At 56.1% G+C, this 27,643-nt stretch overlaps 1 protein-coding gene across 1 annotated transcript; it reads right to left on the bottom strand.

The window, feature by feature from the left end:
• Window positions 1-722: 722 nt before the first annotated feature.
• On the bottom strand, window positions 723-26,947 carry dhx9 (DEAH (Asp-Glu-Ala-His) box helicase 9). The gene is given in 22 exon segments (XM_056410475.1): window positions 723-787; window positions 850-877; window positions 879-918; window positions 3,327-3,479; window positions 4,189-4,262; window positions 4,329-4,423; window positions 6,683-6,896; window positions 11,144-11,244; window positions 12,946-13,102; window positions 13,681-13,763; window positions 14,693-14,834; window positions 14,917-15,108; window positions 15,279-15,356; window positions 16,640-16,801; window positions 16,977-17,066; window positions 18,308-18,444; window positions 18,924-18,970; window positions 20,304-20,446; window positions 21,084-21,274; window positions 23,946-24,234; window positions 26,440-26,556; window positions 26,686-26,947. Coding segments are annotated over 21 exon segments (2,592 nt in total). The 5' UTR covers window positions 26,551-26,556; window positions 26,686-26,947.
• Window positions 26,948-27,643: the final 696 nt, after the last annotated feature.

The following is a 27,643-nucleotide window of genomic DNA, read 5'->3' as shown; positions in this document are numbered from 1 at the left end:
TTGTACCTCTCAGCGTGTACTTGTGCCTCTCAGCGTGTACTTGTGCCTCTCAGCGTGTACTTGTACCTCTCAGCGTGTACTAGTGCCTCTCAGCGTGTACTAGTGCCTCTCAGCGTGTACTAGTGCCTCTCAGCGTGTACTAGTACCTCTCAGCGTGTACTAGTGCCTCTCAGCGTGTACTAGTGCCTCTCAGCGTGTACTAGTGCCTCTCAGCGTGTACTTGTGCCTCTCAGCGTGTACTAGTGCCTCTCAGCGTGTACTTGTACCTCTCAGCGTGTACTAGTGCCTCTCAGCATTAATACCGTTGCCTCTCAAAGCATGTACTAGTACTCTCAAGCGTGCTGTAGTACTCAGCGTGTACTAGTGCCTCTCAGCGTGTACTAGTACCTCTCAGCGTGTACTAGTGCCTCTCAGCGTGTACTAATTTTTCAAATGTAGCCTTGGACCTCTCAGGGAATGCTTATGGCGGCTGAGCTCCGAGTACCTCTCAGCGTGTACTTGTACCTCTCAGCGTGTACTTGTACCTCTCAGCGTGTACTAGTGCCTCTCAGCGTGTACTTGTACCTCTCAGCGTGTGCTTGTACCTCTCAGCGTGTGCTTGTACCTCTCAGCGTGTACTAGTGCCTCTCAGCGTGTGCTTGTACCTCTCAGCGTGTACTTGTACCTCTCAGCGTGTACTTGTACCTCTCAGCGTGTACTAGTGCCTCTCAGCGTGCTTGTACTCAGTACTTGGGCCTCTCAGCCTTAAACCTCTGGGCGTGGGTCTCCGCCTCCTGCAGGCGTCCAGCTGGAGGAGGGCTCGATAGCCTTGGACGGGAAGTGTGCCGGTGGCTCGAGCCACTTGGCAACCAGTGCTCAGGGCCACCTCGTGGAGGAGAGGGCCATGAAGGGATCTCTGGGGTCATGTGGGTCTCCAGCCTGAGGAGGAGGGGAGAGGAGGAGAGGAGGGCTGAGAGGAGGAGGGGAGAGGAGGGCTGGGAGGAGGAGGAGAGAGGAGGGCTGAGAGGAGGAGGGGAGAGGAGGGAGGAGGAGGAGGAGGAGGAGAGGAGGAGAGGAGGAGGAGAGGGGCTGGGAGGAGGAGGAGGAGAGGAGGAGGCTGAGAGGAGGAGGAGGAGGAGGGAGAGGAGGGAGGAGGGCTGGGAGGAGGAGGGAGAGGAGGGCTGGGAGGAGGAGGGAGAGAGGGAGGGGCTGAGAGGAGGAGGAGGAGGGAAGGAGGAGGGAGAGGGCTGGGAGGAGGAGGAGGAGGAGGGTGAGGGAGGAGGAGGGAGAGGAGGAGAGAGGAGGAGGAGAGGAGGAGAGGCAGAGAGGAGGAGGGAGAGGAGGAGGGCATGGGAGGAGGAGGAGAGGAGGCTGAGAGGAGGAGAGGGAGGAGGCTGAGAGGAGGAGGAGAGAGGAGGGGAGAGAGGAGGACTGAGAGGAGGAGAGGAGGAGGAGAGAGGAGGAGGGGAGAGGAGGGCTGGGAGGAGGAGGAGAGAGGAGGAGGGGAGAGGAGGGCTGGGAGGAGGAGGAGAGAGGAGGGAGGGGGGCTGGGAGGAGGAGGAGGAGAGAGGAGGGCTGAGAGGAGGAGGGGAGAGGAGGGCTGAGAGGAGGAGGGGAGAGGAGGGCTGGGAGGAGGAGGAGAGGAGGGCTGGGAGGAGGAGGAGAGAGGAGGGCTGAGAGGAGGAGGGGAGAGGAGGGCTGAGAGGAGGAGGAGGAGGGCTGGGAGGAGGAGGAGAGAGGAGGGCTGAGAGGAGGAGGGGAGAGGAGGACTGAGAGGAGGAGGGGAGAGGAGGGCTGGGAGGAAGAGGGGAGAGGAGGAGGGGAGAGGAGAGCTGGGAGGAGGGCTGAGAGGAGGAGGAGAGGAGGGCTGAGAGGAGGAGGGGAGAGGAGGAGAGGAGGGCTGAGAGGAGGAGGAGAGAGGAGGGCTGGGAGGAGGAGGGGAGAGGAGGGCTGGGGTCTGGGGGGTCAGGAGGGGGTCTGGAGGAGGTCTGGGGTCTTGTGTCTGGAGGAGGTCTGGGGGTCTGGGGTCTGGAGGGGGTCTTGTGTCTGGAGGAGGCCTGGGGGTCTGGGGTCTGGAGGGGGTCTTGTGTCTGGAGGAGGTGTGGGGGTCTGGGGTCTGGAGGGGGTCTTGTGTCTGGAGGAGGTCTGGGGGTCTGGGGTCTGGAGGGGGTCTTGTGTCTGGAAGTGGTCTGGGGGGTCTGGAGGAGGTCTGGGGGTCTGGAGGGGGTCTTGTGTCTGGAGGAGGCCTGGGGGTCTGGGGTCTGGAGGGGGTCTTGTGTCTGGAAGAGGTCTGGGGGTCTGGAGGAGGTCTGGGGTCTGAGGGGTCTTGTGACTGGAGGAGGCCTGGGGGTCTGGGGTCTGGAGGGGGTCTTGTGTCTGGAAGAGGTCTGGGGGGTCTGGAGGATGTCTGGGGGTCTGGAGGGGGTCTTGTGTCTGGAGGAGGCCTGGGGGTCTGGGGTCTGGAGGGGGTCTTGTGTCTGGAGGAGGTCTGGGGGTCTGGAGGGGGTCTTGTGTCTGGAGGAGGCCTAGGGGTCTGGGGTCTGGAGGAGGTGTGGGGGTCTGGGGTCTGGAGGGGGTCTTGTGTCTGGAGGAGGTCTGGGGGGTCTGGAGGAGGTCTGGGGTCTGGAGGGGGTCTTGTGTCTGGAGGAGGCCTGGGGTCTGGGGTCTGGAGGGGGTCTTGTGTCTGGAAGAGGTCTGGGGGGTCTGGAGGAGGTCTGGGGGTCTGGAGGGGGTCTTGTGTCTGGAGGAGGCCTGGGGGTCTGGAGGGGGTCTTGTGTCTGGAGGAGGCCTGGGGGTCTGGGGTCTGGAGGGGGTCTTGTGTCTGGAAGAGGTCTGGGGGGTCTGGAGGAGGTCTGGGGGTCTGGAGGAGGCCTGGGGGTCTGGGGTCTGGAGGGGGTCTTGTGTCTGGAGGAGGTCTAGGGGTCTGGAGGGGGTCTTGTGTCTGGAGGAGGTCTGGAGGGGGTCTTGTGTCTGGAGGGGGTCTTGTGTCTGGAGGGGGTCTTGTGTCTGGAGGGGGTCTTGTGTCTGGAGGAGGTCTGGGGGTCTGGAGGGGGTCTGGGGGTCTGGAGGGGGTCTTGTGTCTGGAGGAGGTCTGGGGTCTGGAGGTCTTGTGTCTGGAGGGGGTCTTGTGTCTGGAGGAGGTCTGGGGGTCTGGAGGGGGTCTTGTGTCTGGAGGAGGTCTGGGGGTCTGGAGGGGGTCTTGTGTCTGGAGGAGGTCTGGGGGTCTGGAGGGGGTCTTGTGTCTGGAGGAGGTCTGGGGGTCTGGAGGGGGTCTTGTGTCTGGAGGAGGTCTGGGGGTCTGGAGGGGGTCTTGTGTCTGGAGGAGGTCTGGGGGTCTGGGGTCTTGCCTCTGGAGCCGGGCCCGGCTGCACAGGTGGAAGCAGAAGCCCGGCCTCACGCGGCCCGCCCGGCCGCTCCGCTGCTCCAGGCTGGTCCTGGAGGCCCAGAGGGTGGAGAAGTTGGTCATGTTGTTGTGGGCCGTGAAGAGCTTCACCTTCTGCCTGGGGACAGACAGGGGGTCTTAGACCACATGGGACCACATGGGACCACAAGAGACCACATGAGACCACAAGGGGGTCTTAGACCACATGGGACCACAAGAGACCACATGAGACCACAAGGGGGTCTTTAGACCACATGGGACCACAAGAGACCACATGAGACCACAAGGGGGTCTTTAGACCACATGAGACCACAAGAGACCACAAGGGGGTCTTAGACCACATGGGACCACATGAGACCACAAGGGGGTCTTTAGACCACATGGGACCACAAGAGACCACATGAGACCACAAGGGGGCCTTTAGACCACATGGGACCACATGAGACCACAAGAGACCACAAGGGTGTCTTTAGACCACATGGGACCACATGAGACCACAAGGGGGTCTTTAGACCACATGGGACCACATGAGACCACAAGGGGGTCTTTAGACCACATGGGACCACAAGGGGGTCTTTAGACCACATGGGACCACAAGAGACCACATGAGACCACAAGGGGGTCTTTAGACCACATGGGACCACATGAGACCACAAGGGGGTCTTTAGACCACATGGGACCACAAGAGACCACATGAGACCACAAGGGGGTCTTTAGACCACATGGGACCACATGAGACCACAAGGGGGTCTTTAGACCACATGGGACCACCTCAGACCACAAGGAGGTCTTTAGACTGGGACACGTAGACCACTCAGGACCCGTACTTGCAGGAGTCGATGACGTAGACCACGTCGTTGATGGTGATGCTGGTCTCGGCGATGTTGGTGGACAGGATCACCTGCAGGTCAAAGACCACATGAGTCCCCGCTCAGTCCTGGAGGACCTCACAGTGACGGGGGCAGACCTTCCTGATGTGGTCTGGGACCGGCTCGAAGACCCTCCTCTGCTCCTCACGGGGGATCTGGGAGTGGAGCGGCATGATCCGGTACCGGCTACTTCCTGGAACCCAGAACAAGACTCTCACAGGTACACGTAGTCCTTTATACTGGACTACCTCTAGTACTTTATACTGGACTACCTCTCGTACTTTATACTGGACTATATCTAGTCGTCCAGCTCCCCCCCCCACTAGGTGTATACATGGTCTCCAGGTGTCTAGGGAGCCTCCATGTCTCCAGGTGTCTAGGTGGTCTCCAGGTGGTCTCCATATCTCCAGGTGGTCTCCAGGTGTCTAGGTGGTCTCCAGGTGGTCTCCAGGTGTCTAGGTGGTCTCCAGGTGGTCTCCATATCTCCAGGTGTCTAGGTGGTCTCCAGGTGGTCTCCAGGTGTCTAGGTGGTCTCCAGGTGTCTAGGTGGTCTCCATGTGTCTAGGGAGTCTCCAGGTGTCTAGGTGGTCTCCAGGTGTCTAGGTGGTCTCCATATCTCCAGGTGGTCTCCAGGTGTCTAGGTGGTCTCCATGTGTCTAGGGAGTCTCCAGGTGTCTAGATGGTCTCCAGGTGGTCTCCAGGTGTCTAGGTGGTCTCCAGGTGTCTAGGTGGTCTCCATGTGTCTAGGGAGTCTCCAGGTGTCTAGGTGGTCTCCATATCTCCAGGTGGTCTCCATGTGTCTAGGGAGTCTCCAGGTGTCTAGGTGGTCTCCAGGTGTCTAGGTGGTCTCCATATCTCCAGGTGGTCTCCAGGTGTCTAGGTGGTCTCCATATCTCCAGGTGGTCTCCAGGTGTCTAGGTGGTCTCCATGTGTCTAGGGAGTCTCCAGGTGTCTAGATGGTCTCCAGGTGGTCTCCAGGTGTCTAGGTGGTCTCCATGTGTCTAGGGAGTCTCCAGGTGTCTAGGTGGTCTCCAGGTGTCTAGGTGGTCTCCATATCTCCAGGTGGTCTCCAGGTGTCTAGGTGGTCTCCATGTGTCTAGGGAGTCTCCAGGTGTCTAGATGGTCTCCAGGTGGTCTCCAGGTGTCTAGGTGGTCTCCATGTGTCTAGGGAGTCTCCAGGTGTCTAGGTGGTCTCCATATCTCCAGGTGGTCTCCAGGTGTCTAGGTGGTCTCCATGTGTCTAGGGAGTCTCCAGGTGTCTAGGTGGTCTCCAGGTGGTCTCCAGGTGTCTAGGTGGTCTCCATATCTCCAGGTGGTCTCCAGGTGTCTAGGTGGTCTCCATGTGTCTAGGGAGTCGCCAGGTGTCTAGGTGGTCTCCAGGTGTCTAGGTGGTCTCCAGGTGTCTAGGTGGTCTCCAGGTGTCTAGGTGGTCTCCATATCTCCAGGTGGTCTCCAGGTGTCTAGGTGGTCTCCAGGTGGTCTCCAGGTGTCTAGGTGGTCTCCATGTGTCTAGGTGGTCTCCAGGTGTCTAGGGAGTCTCCATGTGTCTAGGTGGTCTCCAGGTGTCTAGGGAGTCTCCATGTGTCTAGGTGGTCTCCAGGTGTCTAGGTGGTCTCCAGGTGTCTAGGGAGTCTCCATGTGTCTAGGTGGTCTCTAGGTGGTCTCCAGGTGGTCTTCAGGTGTCTAGGTGGTCTCCAGGTGTCTAGGGAGTCTCCATGTGTCTAGGTGGTCTCCAGGTGTCTAGGTGGTCTCCAGGTGTCTAGGTGGTCTCCAGGTGTCTAGGTGGTCTCCAGGTGTCTAGGTGGTCTCCAGGTGTCTAGGTGGTCTCCATGTGTCTAGGTGGTCTTCAGGTGTCTAGGTGGTCTCCAGGTGTCTAGGGAGTCTCCAGGTGACCTACCAAAGTGCGGGTTGGCCTCCAGGTGTCTAGGGAGTCTCCATGTGTCTAGGTGGTCTCCAGGTGTCTAGGTGGTCTCCAGGTGGTCTTCAGGTGTCTAGGTGGTCTCCAGGTGTCTAGGTGGTCTCCAGGTGGTCTTCAGGTGTCTAGGGGTCTCCAGGTGTCTAGGGAGTCTCCATGTCTCCAGGGGGTCTCCAGGTGACCTACCAAAGTGCGGGTTGGCCTCCAGGTGTCTAGGTGGTCTCCAGGTGGTCTTCAGGTGTCTAGGTGGTCTTCAGGTGTCTAGGTGGCCTCCAGGTGTCTAGGTGGTCTCCATGTCTCCAGGGGGTCTCCAGGTGACCTACCAAAGTGCGGGTTGGCCTCCAGGTGTCTAGGTGGTCTCCAGGTGTCTAGGTGGTCTTCAGGTGTCTAGGTGGTCTCCAGGTGTCTAGGTGGTCTCCATGTCTCCAGGGGGTCTCCAGGTGACCTACCAAAGTGCGGGTTGGCCTCCAGGTGTCTAGGTGGTCTCCAGGTGTCTAGGTGGTCTCCATGTCTCCAGGGGGTCTCCAGGTGACCTACCAAAGTGCGGGTTGGCCTCCAGGTGTCTCTGCATGGAGGCGATGAGGTTCCAGCCGGGCAGGAACACCAGCGCGGCCCCGGGGCCCGGCAGCGTCTCCAGGTACTTGAGGATCTGCTCCACCAGCTCGAAGGACGTCTCCTTCTCGCTCATCTGGGCCATGGAGCGCCGGGTCTCCTCCGAGTACTCCGGACCACACACCACGTTACAGTTGGCCTGAGACGAGAGACCAGAGGTCAACAAGGTCAACAAGGACAACAAGGTCAACAACGACAACAAGGTCAACAGAGGTCAACAAGGACAACAGAGGTCAACAAGGACAACAGAGGTCAACAAGGACAACAGAGGTCAACAAGGACAACAAGGACAACAGAGGTCAACATAGGTCAACAAGGACAACAAGGACCACAGAGGTCAACAGAGGTCAACAAGGACCACAGAGGTCAACAGAGGACAACAAGGACCACAAGGACAACAGAGGTCAACAATGACAACAGAGGTCAACAAGGACAACAAGGACCACAGAGGTCAACAAGGTCAACAGAGGACAACAGAGGTCAACAAGGACCACAGAGGTCAACAAGGTCAACAGAGGACAACAAGGACAACAAGGACCACAGAGGTCAACAAGGACCACAAGGACAACATAGGTCAACAATGACAACAGAGGTCAACAAGGACAACAGAGGTCAACAAGGACAACAGAGGTCAACATAGGTCAACAAGGACAACAGAGGTCAACAAGGACAACAAGGTCAACAAGGACAACAAGGACAACAGAGGTCAACAAGGACCACAAAGGTCAACAAGGAAAACAAGAACAAGGTCAACAAGGACAACAGAGGTCAACAATGACAACAGAGGTCAACAAGGTCAACAAGGACAACAAAGGTCAACAAGGACCACAGAGGTCAACAAGGTCAACAAGGACAACAAGGTCAACAAGGACAACAGAGGTCAACAAGGACCACAGAGGTCAACAAGGACAACAGAGGTCAACAAGGACCACAGAGGTCAACAGAGGTCAACAAGGAAAACAAGGACAACAGAGGTGCGTTGGTGCGCGATGTTTGTTGTTGTTTTCGTCTTAAATACTGTTTTCTGCTGTGATTCCCAGAGCTCTTTCACCAGAGAAGAGCTCATGAACATCAGGGGAACAACTCCAGCGGATTTATTTCCAACGTTTTTAACTTCTGTGGAGTTACTGGACATTTTTGTGAAAGGTGTCCTCACCCGCCACGTGAGACGCCGGAGAGGAAGCGTTCAGGGCGCTGCGGCCACGGAAACGGGATCTCGTACAGCGCTGCCGGGCATATTTCTCTCCAATGTCCGCTCACTGTGCAACAAACTGGACGAACTCCAGCTGCTGGTGGGGAAAGACAGAGACTTCTCCTCATCCTCCGTCCTGTGCTACGGAATCATGGCTAAGTGGATCGATACCAGATTCTGCGCTCCAGCTCGCTGGCTTCCAGCTGTTCGGCGGACCGACACGGAGCTCTCCGGAAAAACAAAGGGTGGAGGAATCTGCTTCTACCTCAACAACGGCTGGTGCAACGACGCAACGGTGATTCTACAGCACTGTTCGCCGGACCTGGAATCTTTATCATTCACTGCAAACCCTTCTACTCCCACGTGAGTTCGCTTCATTCATCCTGGCCGGAGTTTACATGCGCCGCAGGGAACGTGCAAGAGGCACAGCGGACCCGCCGAACAGATACGGTGTGTGGGCGGACCTTCCGGACTCTTTAGTTATTGTACTGGGATTTTAACAAAGGAAACCTCAGCCACGAACTCCCTAAATATAGACAGTTAATTAAATGCCCTACTAGAGAGAAGAGCATTCTGGACCACTGCTACACAACAATCAGCAGGGCCTATCACGCCCCCTCGAGCTGCACTGGGAAACTCTGACCACGTCATGGTTCATCTGATTCCCTCATACAGGCAGAGACTAAAGCTCTGCAAACCTGTGGTGAGGAAGTTCAAGAAGTGGACCAGTGAGGCTCTGGAGGATCTACGGCGTGCTTTGACTGTACTGACTGGGATGTCTTCAGGACTGCTACCAACAGCCTGGATGAGTACACAGAGGCTGTAACTTCCACATCAGCTTCTGTGAGGACAGCTGTATTCCATCCAGCTCCAGGGTGAGTTATAACAACGACAAACCCCTGGTTCTGGCAGAGCTCAGGAAGCTAAGACTGCAGAAGGACCAGGCATTCAGGAGTGGGGACAGGACCTGTACACAGAGTCCAAATACAGGTTTAGCAAGGCGGTGAGAGATGCTAAGCGACTGTACTCTGAGAAACTGCAACAGCAGCTCTCAGCAAACGACTCTGCTTCTGTCTGGAGAGGGCTCAGGCAGATCACCAACTACTGAGCCCAAATCACCCCACTCCATGAACAATGTGCTTCTGGCAGGCAGGCTCAATGAGTTCTACTGCCGCTTTGAAAGACAATGGAGCAGTCCTGAGACAATCCCCACAGCCCCATCAACAAGCCACAGACCATCAGCCCACCCTCCCCCAGCCCATCAGGGGCTCACACCTCTGGAGCACCTCCATCAACTCATGACGACCCTCGTCATCCTGGAGAGGCGTCAACAGGCTGTTCAAAAGCAGAACCCCGCAAAGCAGCGGGCCCGGACTCCGTCCCTCCACCCTGAAGCACTGTGCTGACCAGCTGTCTCCGTGTTCACCGACATCTTCAACACCTCCCTGGAGACATGCCACGTTCCAGCCTGCTTCAAGGCCTCCACCATCATCCCGTCCCAAAACCCAAGATCACAGGACTCAATGACTACAGGCCCGGCCCTGACCTCTGTGGTCATGAAGTCCTTGAACGCTGGTTCTGGCACACCTCAAGACCATCACCGACCCACTCCTGGACCCCTGCAGTTCGCCTACAGAGCCAACAGGTCTGCAGGCGATGCAGTCAACATGGCCCTTCACTACATCCTCCAGCATCTGGACTCCCCAGGAACCTACGCCCAGGATCCTGTTTGTGGACTTCAGCTCTGCCTTCAATACGATCATCCCGTCCCTGCTGCAGGACAAGCTCTCCCAGCTGCACGTGCCCGACTCCACCTGCAGGTGGATCACAGACTTCCTGACCGACAGGAAGCAGCACGTGAGGCTGGAAACACGTCTCAGGCTCCCGGACCACCAGGTTCCCCAAGGCTGTGTTCTCTCCCTCTGCTGTTCTCCTGTACACCAACAGCTGCACCTCCAGTCACCAGTCCGTCAAGCTCCTAAAGTTCATGGGATGACACCACCCTCATTGGACTCATCTCTGGCGGGGACGAGACCGCCTACAGGTGGGAGACTGACCACCTGGTGACCTGGTGCAGCCAGAACAACCTGGAGCTCAACGCTCTGAAGACAGTGGAGATGGTTGTGGATTTCAGGAGGAATGCAGCCCCACCCGCCTCTCATCCTGTGTGACTCCCGTCGGCTGTGGAGTCCTACACTTCCTGGGCTCCATCATCTCCCAGGACCTCAAGTGGGAGCTGAACATCGGCTCCATCACCAAGAAGGCCCAGCAGAGGATGTTCTTCCTGAGGCAGCTGAGGAAATTCAACCTGCCAGGAGAATGATGGTACAATTCTACACGGCCATCGTTGAGTCCATCATCTGCTCCTCCATCACCGTCTGGCACCCTGCAGCCACAGCCAAAGACAAGCGCAGGCTGCAGAGCATCATCCGCTCGGCCGAGAGGGTTATCGGCTGCAATCTGCCTTCCTCCAGGTCCTGTTCACTTCCAGGTCACTGAAGCGGGCCAGAAAGATTGTCGCTGACCCTCCCACCCTGGACACTCCCTGTTCGAGTCCCTCCTCGGGAGGAGGCTGCAGTCCATCATGACAAAGACCACCCGCCACACCAAAGTTTTTCCCGTCGGCAGTCGGGCTCATCAATGGAACCCGGACTGACTGACTGTCACCCCAGGACTACCACCTCTTCTTCCACCTTCCTCTCTCCTCCTTCTTCCCGCTCCTTCCTCTTCCTCCTCCTCCCTCTTCCTCCCACTCCTCCTCCCTCTTCCCTCCTCCACACACGTCACTTTAACATGCACTTTAACTTGAGGCCTCCTCCACACACATGCCACTTTATTTGCATGCACTTTAACTTAAACACACGCCACGCGTAACATACACTTTTAACTAAAACACACCACTTGAAGCACACACCCAAACACTTTCACATTATTTGTTGTCTTTCCGTCGTGTTGATTGTTGTTTGTCATGTCCAAATGTTGCACCTTCCGCCAAAAAAAATTCCTCGTTTGTGTAAACATTCCTGGCAATAAAACTGTTTCTGATTCTGACAACAGAGGTCAACAAGGACAACAGAGGTCAACAAGGACAACAAGGTCAACAAGGACAACAGAGGTCAACAAGGAACACAGAGGTCAACAAGGTCAACAAGGACCACGTCTCAGGTTCTCGTCTCCACGGGGACGGCGCTCACCTCCTCCTCCTCCGCTCCCTCCTCCTCTTTGTCTTTCTTCTTGCGGTCCAGCGGCGGAGGAACGAAGTGGGTCATCTGGATGCAGTCCTCCAGGAAGTACTCTGCACACAGGAGGACCAGTGAAGACCACGAGGCAGGAGGCCATGGAGGTCATGGAGGACATTGAGGTTGTTGAGGTCATGGAGGTTGTTGAGGTCATGAAGGACATTGAGGTCATGCAGGTTGTTGAGGTCATGAAGGACATTGAGGTCATGGAGGACATTGAGGGTTGTTGAGACATTGAGGTCATGGGGTCATGGAGGACATTGAGGTCATGCAGGTTGTTGAGGTCATGAAGGTCGTTGAGGTCATGGAGGACATTGAGGTCATGGAGGTTGTTGAGGTCATGAAGGTTGTTGAGGTCATGGAGGACATTGAGGTCATGGAGGTTGTTGAAGGTTGTTGAGGTCATGGAGGACATTGAGGTCATGCAGGTTGTTGAGGTCATGAAGGACATTGAGGTCATGGAGGACATTGAGGTCATGCAGGTCGTTGAGGTCATGGAGGACATTGAGGTCATGGAGGACATTGAGGTCATGCAGGTTGTTGAGGTCATGAAGGACATTGAGGTCATGGAGGACATTGAGGTCATGCAGGTTGTTGAGGTCATGAAGGTCGTTGAGGTCATGGAGGACATTGAGGTCATGCAGGTTGTTGAGGTCATGAAGGTCGTTGAGGTCATGGAGGACATTGAGGTCATGCAGGTTGTTGAGGTCATGTAGGACATTGAGGTCATGCAGGTTGTTGAGGTCATGAAGGACATTGAGGTCATGCAGGTTGTTGAGGTCATGAAGGACATTGAGGTCATGGAGGACATTGAGGTCATGCAGGTTGTTGAGGAGGACATTGAGGTCATGCAGGTTGTTGAGGTCATGAAGGTCGTTGAGGTCATGGAGGACATTGAGGTCATGAAGGTCGTTGAGGTCATGTAGGACATTGAGGTCATGCAGGTTGTTGAGGTCATGAGGAGGACATTGAGGGAGGTCGTTGAGGTCATGGAGGTCGTTGAGGTCATGGAGGACATTGAGGTCATGAAGGTCGTTGAGGTCATGTAGGACATTGAGGTCATGCAGGTTGTTGAGGTCATGGAGGACATTGAGGTCATGGAGGTTGTTGAGGTCATGAAGGTCGTTGAGGACATTGAGGTCATGCAGGTTGTTTAGGTCATGGAGGACATTGAGGTCATGGAGGTTGTTGAGGTCATGGAGGACATTGAGGTCATGGAGGTTGTTGAGGTCATGGAGGACATTGAGGTCATGGAGGTTGTTGAGGTCATGAAGGTCGTTGAGGTCATGAAGGTCGTTGAGGTCATGGAGGACATTGAGGTCATGAAGGTCGTTGAGGTCATGAAGGTTGTTGAGGTCATGGAGGTCGTTGAGGTCATGTAGGTTGTTGAGGTCATGAAGGTCGTTGAGGTCATGGAGGACATTGAGGTCATGTAGGTTGTTGAGGTCATGCAGGTTGTTGAGGTCATGAAGGTCGTTGAGGTCATGAAGGCCGTTGAGGTCATGAAGGTCGTTGAGGTCATTGAGGTCATGAAGGTCGTTGAGGTCATGGAGGACATTGAGGTCATGTAGGTTGTTGAGGTCATGCAGGTTGTTGAGGTCATGAAGGTCGTTGAGGTCATGAAGGTCGTTGAGGTCATGGAGGACATTGAGGTAATGCAGGTTGTTTAGGTCATGAAAGACATTGAGGTCATGGAGGTTGTTGAGGTCATGCAGGTTGAGGTCATGAAGGTCATTGAGGTCATGGAGGTCGCGTACCTTGAACAGAGAAGGTGCGTCCGCACACCTCTACGACGGGCGCGTTGAAGAAGTATTCCCTAAACATGGAGGTGTCGATGGTGGCCGACATGAGGAGGACCCGGACCTGAGGGTAGGCCTGGACCACGTCCCTGAGGACCACCATCAGGAAGTCTGTCTGCACACACACACACAAAGTCAGGGCTGGAGGCCTCAGACCTGGTCCTCCAGACCAGTGGACTCAGACCTGATCCTCCAGACCCGTGGACTCAGACCTGGTCCTCCAGACCAGTGGACTCAGACCTGGTCCTCCAGACCAGTGGACTAAGACCTGATCCTCCAGACCCGTGGACTCAGACCTGGTCCTCCAGACCAGTGGAATCAGACCTGATCCTCCAGACCGGTGGACTCAGACCTGGTCCTCCAGACCAGTGGACTCAGACCTGATCCTCCAGACCCGTGGACTCAGACCTGGTCCTCCAGACCAGTGGAATCAGACCTGATCCTCCAGACCGGTGGACTAAGACCTGGTCCTCCAGACCAGTGGACTAAGACCTGGTCCTCCAGACCAGTGGACTCAGACCTGATCCTCCAGACCCGTGGACTCAGACCTGGTCCTCCAGACCAGTGGACTCAGACCTGATCCTCCAGACCCGTGGACTCAGACCTGATCCTCCAGACCCGTGAACTCAGACCTGGTCCTCCAGACCCGTGGACTCAGACCTGGTCCTCCAGACCCGGTCCAGGTGGACTCACATTGAGGTCTCTCTCGTGGATCTCGTCAACGATCACGTGGCTGATGCCTCGGATTCCTGATTCCAGCTTCCTCAGCAAAACCCCTGGAACAAGCAGGAGGACCGGTGAGGAGGTGCAGGATGAGGAGGAGGGATGAGGAGGTGCAGGAGAAGGAGCAGGATGAGGAGGTGCAGGGTGAGGAGGTGCAGGTTAAGGAGGTGCAAGAAGAGGAGGTGCAGGATGAATAGGAGCAGGATGAGGAGGAGGGATGAGGAGGTGCAGGATGAGGAGGGATGAGGAGGAGCAGGATGAGGAGGTACAAGAAGAGGCGGTGCAGGGTGAGGAGGTGCAGGATGAGGAGGAGCAGGGTGAGGAGGTACAAGAAGAGGCGGTGCAGGGTGAGGAGGAGCAGGATGAGGAGGAGCAGGGTGAGGAGGTACAAGAAGAGGCGGTGCAGGGTGAGGAGGAGCAGGATGAGGAGGAGCAGGGTGAGGAGGTACAAGAAGAGGCGGTGCAGGATGAGGAGCAGGGTGAGGAGGAGCAGGGTGAGGAGGTACAAGAAGAGGCGGTGCAGGGTGAGGAGGAGCAGGATGAGGAGGAGCAGGGTGAGGAGGTACAAGAAGAGGCGGTGCAGGGTGAGGAGGTGCAGGATGAGGAGGAGCAGGGTGAGGAGGTACAAGATGAGGCGGTGCAGGGTGAGGAGGAGCAGTGTGAGGAGGTACAAGAAGAGGCGGTGCAGGGTGAGGAGGAGCAGGATGAGGAGGAGCAGGGTGAGGAGGTACAAGAAGAGGCGGTGCAGGGTGAGGAGGAGCAGGATGAGGAGGAGCAGGGTGAGGAGGTACAAGAAGAGGCGGTGCAGGGTGAGGAGGAGCAGGATGAGGAGGAGCAGGGTGAGGAGGTACAAGAAGAGGCGGTGCAGGGTGAGGAGGTGCAGGATGAGGAGGAGCAGGGTGAGGAGGTACAAGAAGAGGCGGTGCAGGGTGAGGAGGAGCAGGGTGAGGAGGTGCAGGATGAGGAGGAGCAGGAGGCGTACCCACGGTGCAGAACAGGATGCTGGCGTGCGGCCGAGGGAGGACGGACTCGAAGCGGACGCTGTAGCCGCAGCTCCTCCCCACCTCCTCCCCTCGCTCGAAGGAGACGCGTTCAGCCACCGACACGGCGCTGATCCTCCTGGGCTGTGGGGAGAGAGGAGGAGGTCACGAGGAGGAGGTCAGGAGGAGGCCGCCGAGCCGCCCTGCGATTGGCCGGCGCCGTTACCTGGGTGACCACGATGTTGCAGTCCGAGGCGCGGCCCCCCCGGATGAAGGAGTCCAGGATATACTGGGGCACCTGGGTGGTCTTACCGCAGCCCGTCGGCCCCCGCACCAGCACCACCGCGTGGGCCTGCACCAGAGACAGCACCTCCTCCTGGAAACGCCTCACCGGGAGCTGCTCCCTCTCACTCAGGATCTGGACACCAGGAGGAGAACGTTACCAGGAGGAGGAGAGCGAACGAGAACAACAACAACAACCAACAAGGTAGAGGAGGAGAGCGACAAGAACAAGAAGGAGGAGGAGAGAGAAGAAGAACAACAAGGTGGAGGAGGAGAACGACAAGAACAAGAAGGAGGAGCACTGACCTTCTGCAGGTTGAGGTCGTGCTCCTGCTGGAGCAGCAGCTCCTCCTGCAGGTCTCTGCTGATCTGCTCCGCTGTGCACTGCACAGACCACACGATGACATCACCACACACGATGACATCGCCACACGATGACATCGCCACACGATGACATCGCCACACACGATGACATCGCCACACGATGACATCGCCACACGATGACATCGCCACACACGATGACATCGCCACACGATGACATCGCCACCGCGACAACGCCGCCACGACGGCGACATCGCCGCACACCGCGATGACCCCGCCACACACGATGACGCGCCATACACGATGACGCCGCCCACGCGATGACATCGCCACACCACGATGACGCCGCCACGCGATAACGCCGCCTGCGATGACATCGCCCGCGACGCCATCGCCGCCATGACACGCCACCACACGATGACATCGCCACACGATGACATCGCCACACGATGACATCGCCACACGATGACATCGCCACACGACCGCCATACCGCCACACGACGCGCCACCTGCAATAACGCCGCCACCACGATGACGCCACCGCCTGCGATAACGCCACACCGCGATGACATCGCCACCTGACAACGCCGCCACACCATGAAACGCCATACGACATAACGCCGCCACACGGCGACATCGCCACGATGACGCCATACATGATGACGCCACACGATGACGCCGACACGATGACATCGCCACACACGCGATGACGCCATGACATGCCACACCGCGATGACATCGCCACCACGAATCGCCACACACGATGACACGCCACCGCCGCGATGACAGCCACACACGACGCCGCCACCGCGATGACATCGCCACACGATGACGCCCACCGCGACATCGCCACACACGATGACAGCCACACACCACCGATGACGCCGCCACACCGATGACGCCGCCGACACGCCACACGCCACGATGACATCGCCACACTGACGACATACACTGACGCCACCGCGCCGCCACACCGCCATACACCACACACGATGACATCGCCACACGATGCCATCACCACACACAATGACATCGCCACACGATGCCATCACCACACACGATGACATCACCACACACGATGACATCGCCACACGATGACATCACCACACACGATGACATCACCACACACGATGACATCGCCACACGATGACATCGCCACACGATGACATCGCCACACGATGACATCGCCACACACGATGACATCGCCACACGATGACATCGCCACACACGATGACATCGCCACACACGATGACATCGCCACACGATGACATCGCCACACACGATGACATCGCCACACGATGACATCACCACACAGCAGCCAATAGCAGCGCCCCAACAGGACTCACGAAGGCCAGCGGTCCCTCGTCGATGTTGCTGCTGGTCCAGGGGTTCCAGTTGACCTGCGGCGGCGACCACGGCACCACGCCGGCGCCGCTCTGACGGGGGGCCGGCTCGAAGGACGCCAGCTTCCCCTGGACCAGAGACACGGGCTGGGAGGGGTCTTCGGGCTGGGGGGCACGAGAGCCGGGTCACACTCAGAACCACGTTTCATTTAAACCGGCGCCGAGCCCGGACCAACACATCTCCACACATTTACATCTTCCCGACGGTCCTTGAACGCATCACAAGTGCCTCCGTCAGAAGGAACGCTAACCGGCTCAAAGACCGTGTGACGGGACTCACGGCTGGGGGGACGTGGACTCCCAGGTCCTGGACCATGCGGACCAGCTGCTGCTGCAGCTCTGCAGGCACCTGGACCTCGAACACCTCCAGCTGGACACAGAGACACGCAGTGAGACGGGCAGTGAGACGGGGAGTGAGACGTGCAGTGAGACAGGCAGTGAGACAGGGAGTGAGACGTGCAGTGAGACAGGGAGTGAGACGTGCAGTGAGACAGGGAGTGAGACAGGCAGTGAGACAGGGAGTGAGACGTGCAGTGAGACAGGCAGTGAGACAGGGAGTGAGACAGGCAGTGAGACGTGCAGTGAGACAGGCAGTGAGACAGGGAGTGAGACAGGCAGTGAGACGTGCAGTGAGACGTGCAGTGAGACAGGGAGTGAGACAGGGAGTGAGACAGGGAGTGAGGCGGAGACAGGGGTGAGACGTGCAGTGAGACAGGGGTGAGACAGGAGGCGGTGAGACAGGAGTGGGGCGTGCAGTGAGACAGGGAGTGAGACGTGCAGTGAGACAGGGAGTGAGACAGGCAGTGAGACGTGCAGTGAGACAGGGAGTGAGACAGGCAGTGAGACAGGCAGTGAGACGTGCAGTGAGACAGGGAGTGAGACAGGGAGTGAGACAGGCAGTGAGACAGGCAGTGAGACAGGCAGTGAGACAGGCAGTGAGACAGGCAGTGAGACGTGAGACAGGCAGTGAGACAGGTGCAGTGAGACAGGCAGTGAGACAGGCAGTGAGACAGGGTGAGACAGGAGTGGGGCGTGCAGTGGGACAGGGAGTGAGACGTGCAGTGAGACAGGCAGTGAGACAGGGAGTGAGACAGGGAGTGAGACAGGCAGTGAGACGTGCAGTGAGACAGGCAGTGAGACAGGCAGTGAGACAGGGAGTGAGACAGGCAGTGAGACAGGGAGTGAGACGTGCAATGAGACAGGGAGTGAGACAGGGAGTGAGACAGGCAGTGAGACAGGGAGTGAGACAGGCAGTGAGACAGGGAGTGAGACAGGCAGTGAGACAGGCAGTGAGACAGGCAGTGAGACAGGCAGTGAGACAGGCAGTGAGACGTGCAGTGAGACAGGGAGTGAGACAGGGAGTGAGACAGGCAGTGAGACGTGCAGTGAGACAGGCAGTGAGACGTGCAGTGAGACAGGCAGTGAGACAGGCAGTGAGACAGGCAGTGAGACAGGCAGTGAGACGTGCAGTGAGACGTGCAGTGAGACAGGGAGTGAGACAGGGAGTGAGACAGGGAGTGAGACAGGCAGTGAGACGTGCAGTGAGACAGGCAGTGAGACGTGCAGTGAGACAGGCAGTGAGACGTGCAGTGAGCCGGGCAGGTTGCTTACGGGCTGCCCCTCCCTCCTCCGGGTGGTGCCGCTGAAGGCCTCCAGCACCTGCAGGTGGAACAGCTGGCGGACCAGAGACAGGGAGCAGGACTGGGCCGCCAGCTTCTTGGTGGAGCCGTGCTCCCGGGCCGTGACCTCTGAGGAGCACAGTGACATTTGACCTCTGAGGAGCACAGTGACCTTTGACCTCCACAGCATCACAACAGAGCTGGAGAACACGGGCAGCTCCACAGTACAGTCCCTCAGTCCCTCAGTCCCTCAGTACCTCAGTCCCTCAGTACCTCAGTACCTCAGTACCTCAGTCCCTCAGTCCCTCAGTCCCTCAGTACCTCAGTCCCTCAGTCCCTCAGTACCTCAGTCCCTCAGTACCTCAGTCCCTCAGTCCCTCAGTCCCTCAGTACCTCAGTCCCTCAGTCCCTCAGTACCTCAGTCCCTCAGTCCCTCAGTACCTCAGTCCCTCAGTCCCTCAGTCCCTCAGTACCTCAGTCCCTCAGTCCCTCAGTACCTCAGTACCTCAGTACCTCAGTCCCTCAGTCCCTCAGTACCTCAGTCTCTCAGTCCCTCAGTACCTCAGTCCCTCAGTCCCTCAGTCCCTCAGTACCAGTGGTGGACTTACTTCTGCCCAGCTGCCGGACCACCAGCTGCATCTCAGCGATGAAGCTCCTGAAGACAAAGCAAAGAGCATCACTTCCTGTTCTCCCCGCCACAATAAAACACACTAAAACACGCCGTGAAGCGGAGCGCTCACCTTCCTGTGTGTTGTTCTGACGGACTTTTTAAAATTCAGCGCGGCACCGAGACCCCGCCGGGCCGAGACCCCCCAGACCCCCTGCGGTGACACAGCGACACCAGCAGTCAGCGCCACCTCAGCAGCTGCACCACGAGGGGGCTTTAGTCCACCTAAAGGCCGGCCGTGTCTTCACTGGGCCGCCTGCTGGCCTCGCTGCGCACCGCCGGGGCCCTCCACGCGGTCGAGAGGGTTCTACGTGGTCTAGAGGGTTCTACGTGGTCGAGAGGGTTCTACGTGGTCTAGAGGGTTCTACGTGGTCGAGAGGGTTCTACGTGGTCGAGAGGGTTCTACGTGGTCGAGAGGGTTCTACGTGGTCGAGGTCTGGGTTCTGGTCGAGAGGGTTCTCGTGGTGAGAAGGTTCTACGTGGTCGAGAGGGTTCTACGTGGTCTAGAAGGTTCTACGTGGTCTAGAGGGTTCTACGTTGTCGAGAGGGTTCTACGTGGTCAAGAGGGTTCTACGTGGTCGAGAGGGTTCTACGTGGTTGAGAGGGTTCTACGTGGTTGAGAGGGTTCTACGTGGTCTAGAGGGTTCTACGTGGTCGAGAGGGTTCTACGTGGTCGAGAGGGTTCTACGTGGTCTAGAAGGTTCTACGTGGTCTAGAGGGTTCTATGTGGTCGAGGGTTCTACGTGGTCTAGAAGGTTCTACGTGGTCAAGAGGGTTCTACGTGGTCTAGAAGGTTCTACGTGGTCAAGAGGGTTCTACGTGGTCTAGAAGGTTCTACGTGGTCTAGAGGGTTCTATGTGGTCTAGAAGGTTCTACGTGGTCTAGAAGGTTCTACGTGGTCTAGAAGGTTCTACGTGGTCTAGAGGGTTCTATGTGGTCTAGAAGGTTCTACGTGGTCTAGAAGGTTCTACGTGGTCTAGAAGGTTCTACGTGGTCTAGAAGGTTCTACGTGGTCTAGAGGGTTCTATGTGGTCTAGAAGGTTCTACGTGGTCTAGAGGGTTCTATGTGGTCTAGAGGTTCTGTTCTACAATATTATTAATATTTCACGTTTTAAATGATCATGTAAAGTGTTTTGTTTGTTTGAGCGTGGTTGAGGGTTCAGCTGGAACCAGGTCCTCCTGCTCTGGGTTCAGGTCTCTAGATCAGACAGTGAGACCTCTCTGGTGTCCCACACACTCCGGAGGTCTCTGGGTTCACAGCAGACCAGCAGAACAACACACAGGATAACACACACACACACACACACACACACACACACACCTATTGTGGTCCGGTCCCACTTGGCTGTATTTATACTCGGCGCTGGTTTTCTCCTTCTGGAAGAACTGGTTCAGCCGGGCCTTTGCGTTCTCCAGCGTCCAGTTACCATGAAGACTAGCATTCAGGTCCACCTCCTCGGACTCCTCGGGGTCTCAGTTGGTCACTAAACTACAGAGCATCTGTTGTTCAGAGGATCTTTGTTTCACTAAACTACAGAGCATCTGTAGTTCAGAGGATCTTTGGCTCCACTAAACTACAGAGCATCTGTAGTTCAGAGGATCTTTGTTTCACTAAACTACAGAGCATCTGTAGTTCAGAGGATCTTTGTTTCACTAAACTACAGAGCATGTTGTTCAGAGGATCTTTGTTTCACTAAACTACAGAGCATCTGTAGTTCAGAGGATCTTTGTTTCACTAAACTACAGAGCATCTGTTGTTCAGAGGATCTTTGTTTCACTAAACTACAGAGCATCTGTTGTTCAGAGGATCTTTGTTTCACTAAACTACAGAGCATCTGTTGTTCAGAGGATCTTTGTTTCACTAAACTACAGAGCATCTGTTGTTCAGAGGATCTTTGTTTCACTAAACTAGAGCATCTGTAGTTCAGAGGATCTTTGTTTCACTAAACTACAGAGCATCTGTTGTTCAGAGGATCTTTGTTTCACTAAACTACAGAGCATCTGTTGTTCAGAGGATCTTTGTTTCACTAAACTACAGAGCATCTGTTGTTCAGAGGATCTTTGTTTCACTAAACTACAGAGCATCTGTTGTTTGTCGTACCGCTTGTGCTTCCTGTTCGTCTCTCTTGGCGTAGTACTCCTTTAGGTTGGCTCCTCCGCTCCATTCTCCTCCTGCTCCTCCTGCTCCTGCTCCTCCTGCTCCTCCTCCTCCTCCTCTCCACCCAGAGTTTCCTCCTCCTGAGTAGCCAAGTCCAGTCACTCCTGGTACCGGCCTGCAGCTCTCGCCCTCCTCTGACAACAAAAACAACACGTGATACTTTCTCCAGTGTTCAGTCGAACATGTGAGCAGGGCGTCATGTCTCTGGTCATGTGACTTTGTAAACAACCAATCAGTGTTTAGACCAACCGGAGCAGAGCTAGTAACGTTAGCTAGTAACGCTCAGTGAACATGAGTACTGAAGGTATGACAACGTTCTCATGGTGCGTTCAGGCTCTGCTCAGTGAACATGAGTACTGAAGGTATGACAACGTTCTCATGGTGCGTTCAGGCTCTGCTCAGTGAACATGAGTACTGAAGGTATGACAACGTTCTCATGGTGCGTTCAGGCTCTGCTCAGTGAACATGAGTACTGAAGGTATGACAACGTTCTCATGGTGCGTTCAGGCTCTGCTCAGTGAACATGAGTACTGAAGGTATGACAACGTTCTCATGGTGCGTTCAGGCTCTGCTCAGTGAACATGAGTACTGAAGGTATGATAACGTTCTCATGGTGCGTTCAGGCTCTGCTCAGTGAACATGAGTACTGAAGGTATGACAACGTTCTCATGGTGCGTTCAGGCTCTGCTCAGTGAACATGAGTACTGAAGGTATGAGAACGTTCTCATGATGCGTTCAGGCTCTGCTCAGTGAACATGAGGACTGAAGGTATGATAACGTTCTCATGGTGCGTTCAGGCTCTGCTCAGAGAACATGAGTACTGAAGGTATGAGAACGTTCTCATGGTGCGTTCAGGCTCTGCTCAGTGAACATGAGTACTGAAGGTATGACAACGTTCTCATGGTGCGTTCAGGCTCTGCTCAGTGAACATGAGTACTGAAGGTATGACAACGTTCTCATGGTGCGTTCAGGCTCTGCTCAGTGAACATGAGTACTGAAGGTATGAGAACGTTCTCATGATGCGTTCAGGCTCTGCTCAGTGAACATGAGTACTGAAGGTATGATAACGTTCTCATGGTGCGTTCAGGCTCTGCTCAGTGAACATGAGTACTGAAGGTATGATAACGTTCTCATGGTGCGTTCAGGCTCTGCTCAGTGAACATGAGTACTGAAGGTATGAGAACGTTCTCATGATGCGTTCAGGCTCTGCTCAGTGAACATGAGTACTGAAGGTATGAGAACGTTCTCATAGTGCGTTCAGGCTCTGCTCAGTGAACATGAGTACTGAAGGTATGAGAACGTTCTCATGATGCGTTCAGGCTCTGCTCAGTGAACATGAGTACTGAAGGTATGATAACGTTCTCATGGTGCGTTCAGGCTCTGCTCAGTGAACATGAGTACTGAAGGTATGATAACGTTCTCAGGCTCTGCTCAGTGAACATGATCTTCTCATGTAGTCTGCTCGGCTCTGCTCAGTGAACATGAGTACTGAAGGTATGAGAACGTTCTCATGATGCGTCAGGCTCTGCTCAGTGAACATGAGTACTGAAGGTATGATAACGTTCTCATGGTGCGTTCAGGCTCTGCTCAGTGAACATGAGTACTGAAGGTATGACAACGTTCTCATGGTGCGTTCAGGCTCTGCTCAGTGAACATGAGTACTGAAGGTATGACAACGTTCTCATGGTGCGTTCAGGCTCTGCTCAGTGAACATGAGTACTGAAGGTATGACAACGTTCTCATGGTGCGTTCAGGCTCTGCTCAGTGAACATGAGTACTGAAGGTATGATAACGTTCTCATGGTGCGTTCAGGCTCTGCTCAGTGAACATGAGTACTGAAGGTATGACAACGTTCTCATGGTGCGTTCAGGCTCTGCTCAGTGAACATGAGGACTGAAGGTATGATAACGTTCTCATGGTGCGTTCAGGCTCTGCTCAGTGAACATGAGTACTGAAGGTATGATAACGTTCTCATGGTGCGTTCAGGCTCTGCTCAGTGAACATGAGTACTGAAGGTAATGATAACGTTCTCATGGTGCGTTCAGGCTCTGCTCAGTGAACATGAGGACTGAAGGTAGATGATAACGTTCTCATGGTGCGTTCAGGCTCTGCTCAGTGAACATGAGTACTGAAGGTATGACAACGTTCTCATGGTGCGTTCAGGCTCTGCTCAGTGAACATGAGTACTGAAGGTATGACAACGTTCTCATGATGCGTTCAGGCTCTGCTCAGTGAACATGAGTACTGAAGGTATGATAACGTTCTCATGGTGCCTTCAGGCTCTGCTCAGTGAACATGAGTACTGAAGGTATGATAACGTTCTCATGGTGCGTTCAGGCTCTGCTCAGTGAACATGAGTACTGAAGGTATGATAACGTTCTCATGGTGCGTTCAGGCTCTGCTCAGTGAACATGAGTACTGAAGGTATGATAACGTTCTCATGGTGCCTTCAGGCTCTGCTCAGTGAACATGAGTACTGAAGGTATGATAACGTTCTCATGGTGCGTTCAGGCTCTGCACAGTGAACATGAGTACTGAAGGTATGACAACGTTCTAATGGTGCCTTCAGGCTCTGCTCAGTGAACATGAGTACTGAAGGTATGATAACGTTCTCATGGTGCGTTCAGGCTCTGCTCAGTGAACATGAGTACTGAAGGTATGATAACGTTCTCATGGTGCGTTCAGGCTCTGCTCAGTGAACATGAGTACTGAAGGTAGATGATGGTGTTCTCATGGTGCGTTCAGGCTCTGCTCAGTAGATGATGGTGTTCTCATGGTGCGTTCAGGCTCTGCTCAGATTCGTACCGTTTTCTGATTTCAGCACCAGGTGAGGTGGCAGAGGACTGCTGGAGGGGAGGCTCCCAAAGCCCCCGTCTGCTCCTCCTGCTCCTGCTGCTGCTCCTGCTGCTCCTCCTGCTCCTCCGTCAGGCGGGTCACAGGGCGGGGCCCCGCCCCCCGGGGCCGGGACCTCCTCCGCCCTCATCTCTCCGGTCCGGACCAGGTAGTTGACGAAGTCTCTGGCGGCGTTGGTCTGAGCGTCCTTCTTGTTGGTGGAGTTCCCCATGCCGGTGTAGCTGTAGCTCTCCACCCGGGCCTGGGGGGGGGGGTCAGGACTAGACCAGGGCCCTGGACCCTAGACCTCAGACTCTAGACCTCAGACCCTGGACCCTAGACCTCAGACCCTGGACCCTGGACCCTGGACCCTGGACCCTAGACCTCAGACCCTAGACCTCAGACTCTGGACCCTAGACCTCAGACTCTGGACCCTAGACCTCAGACTCTGGACCCTAGACCTCAGACTCTAGACCCTAGACCTCAGACTCTGGACCCTAGACCTCAGACTCTAGACCCTGGACCCTGGACCCTAGACCCTAGACCTCAGACTCTGGACCCTAGACCTCAGACCCTAGACCTCAGACTCTGGACCCTAGACCTCAGACTCTGGACCCTAGACCTCAGACTCTGGACCCTAGACCTCAGACTCTGGACCCTAGACCTCAGACCCTGGACCCTAGACCTCAGACTCTGGACCCTAGACCTCAGACTCTGGACCCTAGACCTCAGACCCTGGACCCTAGACCTCAGACCCTGGACCCTAGACCTCAGACCCTGGACCTCAGACTCTGGACCCTAGACCTCAGACCCTGGACCCTAGACCTCAGACTCTGGACCCTAGACCTCAGACTCTGGACCCTAGACCTCAGACCCTGGACCTCAGACTCTGGACCCTAGACCTCAGACCCTGGACCCTAGACCTCAGACCCTGGACCCGAGACCTCAGACCCTGGACCTCAGACCCTGGACCCTAGACCTCAGACCCTGGACCTCAGACTCTGGACCCTGGACCTCAGACCCTGGACCCTAGACCTCAGACTCTAGACCCTAGACCTCAGACCCTGGACCCTAGACCTCAGACCCTGGACCCTAGACCTCAGACCCTAGACCTCAGACTCTGGACCCTAGACCTCAGACTCTGGACCCTAGACCTCAGACTCTGGACCCTAGACCTCAGACTCTAGACCCTGGACCTCAGACCCTGGACCCTAGACCTCAGACCCTGGACCCGAGACCTCAGACCCTGGACCCTAGACCTCAGACCCTAGACCTCAGACTCTGGACCCTAGACCTCAGACTCTGGACCCTAGACCTCAGACCCTGGACCCTAGACCTCAGACTCTGGACCCTAGACCTCAGACTCTAGACCCTGGACCCTGGACCCTAGACCTCAGACCCTAGACCTCAGACCCTAGACCTCAGACTCTGGACCCTAGACCTCAGACTCTGGACCCTAGACCTCAGACCCTGGACCCTAGACCTCAGACCCTGGACCCTAGACCTCAGACCCTGGACCCTAGACCTCAGACCCTGGACCTCAGACCCTGGACCCTAGACCTCAGACTCTGGACCCTAGACCTCAGACCCTGGACCCTAGACCTCAGACCCTGGACCTCAGACTCTGGACCCTAGACCTCAGACCCTGGACCCTAGACCTCAGACCCTGGACCTCAGACTCTGGACCCTGGACCCTAGACCTCAGACCCTAGACCTCAGACTCTGGACCCTAGACCTCAGACCCTGGACCCTAGACCTCAGACCCTGGACCTCAGACTCTGGACCCTAGACCTCAGACTCTGGACCCTAGACCTCAGACTCTGGACCCTAGACCTCAGACTCTGGACCCTAGACCTCAGACCCTGGACCCTAGACCTCAGACTCTGGACCCTAGACCTCAGACTCTGGACCCTAGACCTCAGACTCTGGACCCTAGACCTCAGACCCTGGACCTCAGACTCTGGACCCTAGACCTCAGACTCTGGACCCTAGACCTCAGACCCTGGACCCTAGACCTCAGACCCTGGACCCGAGACCTCAGACCCTGGACCTCAGACCCTGGACCCTAGACCTCAGACCCTGGACCTCAGACTCTGGACCCTGGACCTCAGACCCTGGACCCTAGACCTCAGACCCTGGACCCTAGACCTCAGACTCTAGACCCTAGACCTCAGACCCTGGACCCTAGACCTCAGACCCTGGACCCGAGACCTCAGACCCTGGACCCTAGACCTCAGACCCTGGACCCTGGACCCTAGACCTCAGACTCTAGACCCGAGACCTCAGACCCTGGACCCTAGACCTCAGACCCTGGACCCTAGACCTCAGACCCTGGACCCTAGACCTCAGACTCTAGACCCTAGACCTCAGACCCTGGACCCTAGACCTCAGACCCTGGACCCTAGACCTCAGACTCTAGACCCTAGACCTCAGACCCTGGACCCTAGACCTCAGACCCTGGACTCACCTCACACATGAACTTCTGCCGGTTCTTGTTGCCTGCAGTTCGGATGTCGTAGCTGGGGGTCAGCTTCTTCTTCCCGCACCAGGCGTACAGGAAGTTCTTGATGTCGGCCATGTTGAACTGAGGGGGGGGGGGGGACCTTTAATCTGGGAAACAACAACAACAACAACAACAACTTCATTCATCCCACACATGAGACTGCTAGATGAAAACCATCAGAACTCTGGCGGAAGAGCTTCCTGTTCTCACCGGAAGTCCCCGCCGGCTGGGGGTTGAGGATGGCGGACCCCCGGAGCGAGACTTCAGACAGGAGAGCCGTGAAAGAGCGACAACCTCCCGACGGCGACAACGGACGCGCTGGGCTGCCGGTCACCAGTTAACACGGTCGCCGGTTGCAGCGGAACACCGGAACGGCGGAGCGACGCGGTTAGAATCCTCCGTAAAGACCAGGTCCAGGTCCAGGTGAAGGTCCAGGTCCAGGAGTAAACGGTTCAACCGACCGCGGTGTGACGTTCGCCGACCCTGCTCGTCTGTTTCCGGGGAAGTGGTTCAACGGCGCTCGGCTCGTCGGTGGCGCCACCTGCCGGACTGGAGGCGAACTGCGGTTATTGTTTTATCCTGTTTCTCAGAATTAGAATCAGAATTGTATTTATTGCCAAGTAGGTTTTCACCTACCTGGAATTTGTTCTGGTGTATAGGTGCATACAGTGAACATAAAACATAAAAACATACAAACACAACTACTACTAAAAAATACAAAAATACAAAAAGCAGGGCAGGAGTGCAAAAAGTGCATGTGCAATGTTCAGTGTGCAAAGTAGTGTGTGCATAACACAGGCTTGAGGTGTGGGGGAGGGGAGGTGACCTCGTCAGGTGGGGGTCCGGGCCTTGTTCATGAGGCCAACCGCAGCCGGGAAGAAGCTAGTTTTGTGGCGTGCGCTTTTGGTCCTGATGGACCGCAGCCTCCTGCCGGAGGGAAGGACCTCAAAGAGTTTGTGACCCGGGTGGGAGGGGTCGGCCACACTGTGACCCGGGTGGGAGGGGTCGGCCACAATGTGACCTGCCCGCCTCAGGGTCCTAGAGGCCAACAAGTCCTGTAGAGATGGCAGATTGCAGCCAATCTGCGTGGCTGCGTGTGAATTTAAAATCATACTTGTTATATAATATGTATCATAGTTCACTTTATCTAACTTAAAAGCAACTAATA

Source organism: Pseudoliparis swirei, unplaced genomic scaffold (genome assembly GCF_029220125.1).
Source record: "Pseudoliparis swirei isolate HS2019 ecotype Mariana Trench unplaced genomic scaffold, NWPU_hadal_v1 hadal_25, whole genome shotgun sequence".
In the NCBI taxonomy this organism is placed as follows: domain Eukaryota; kingdom Metazoa; phylum Chordata; class Actinopteri; order Perciformes; family Liparidae; genus Pseudoliparis; species Pseudoliparis swirei.
The sequence above is the reverse complement of the archived record's forward strand: the minus strand, read 5'-3'. Positions and strand labels throughout refer to the sequence as shown.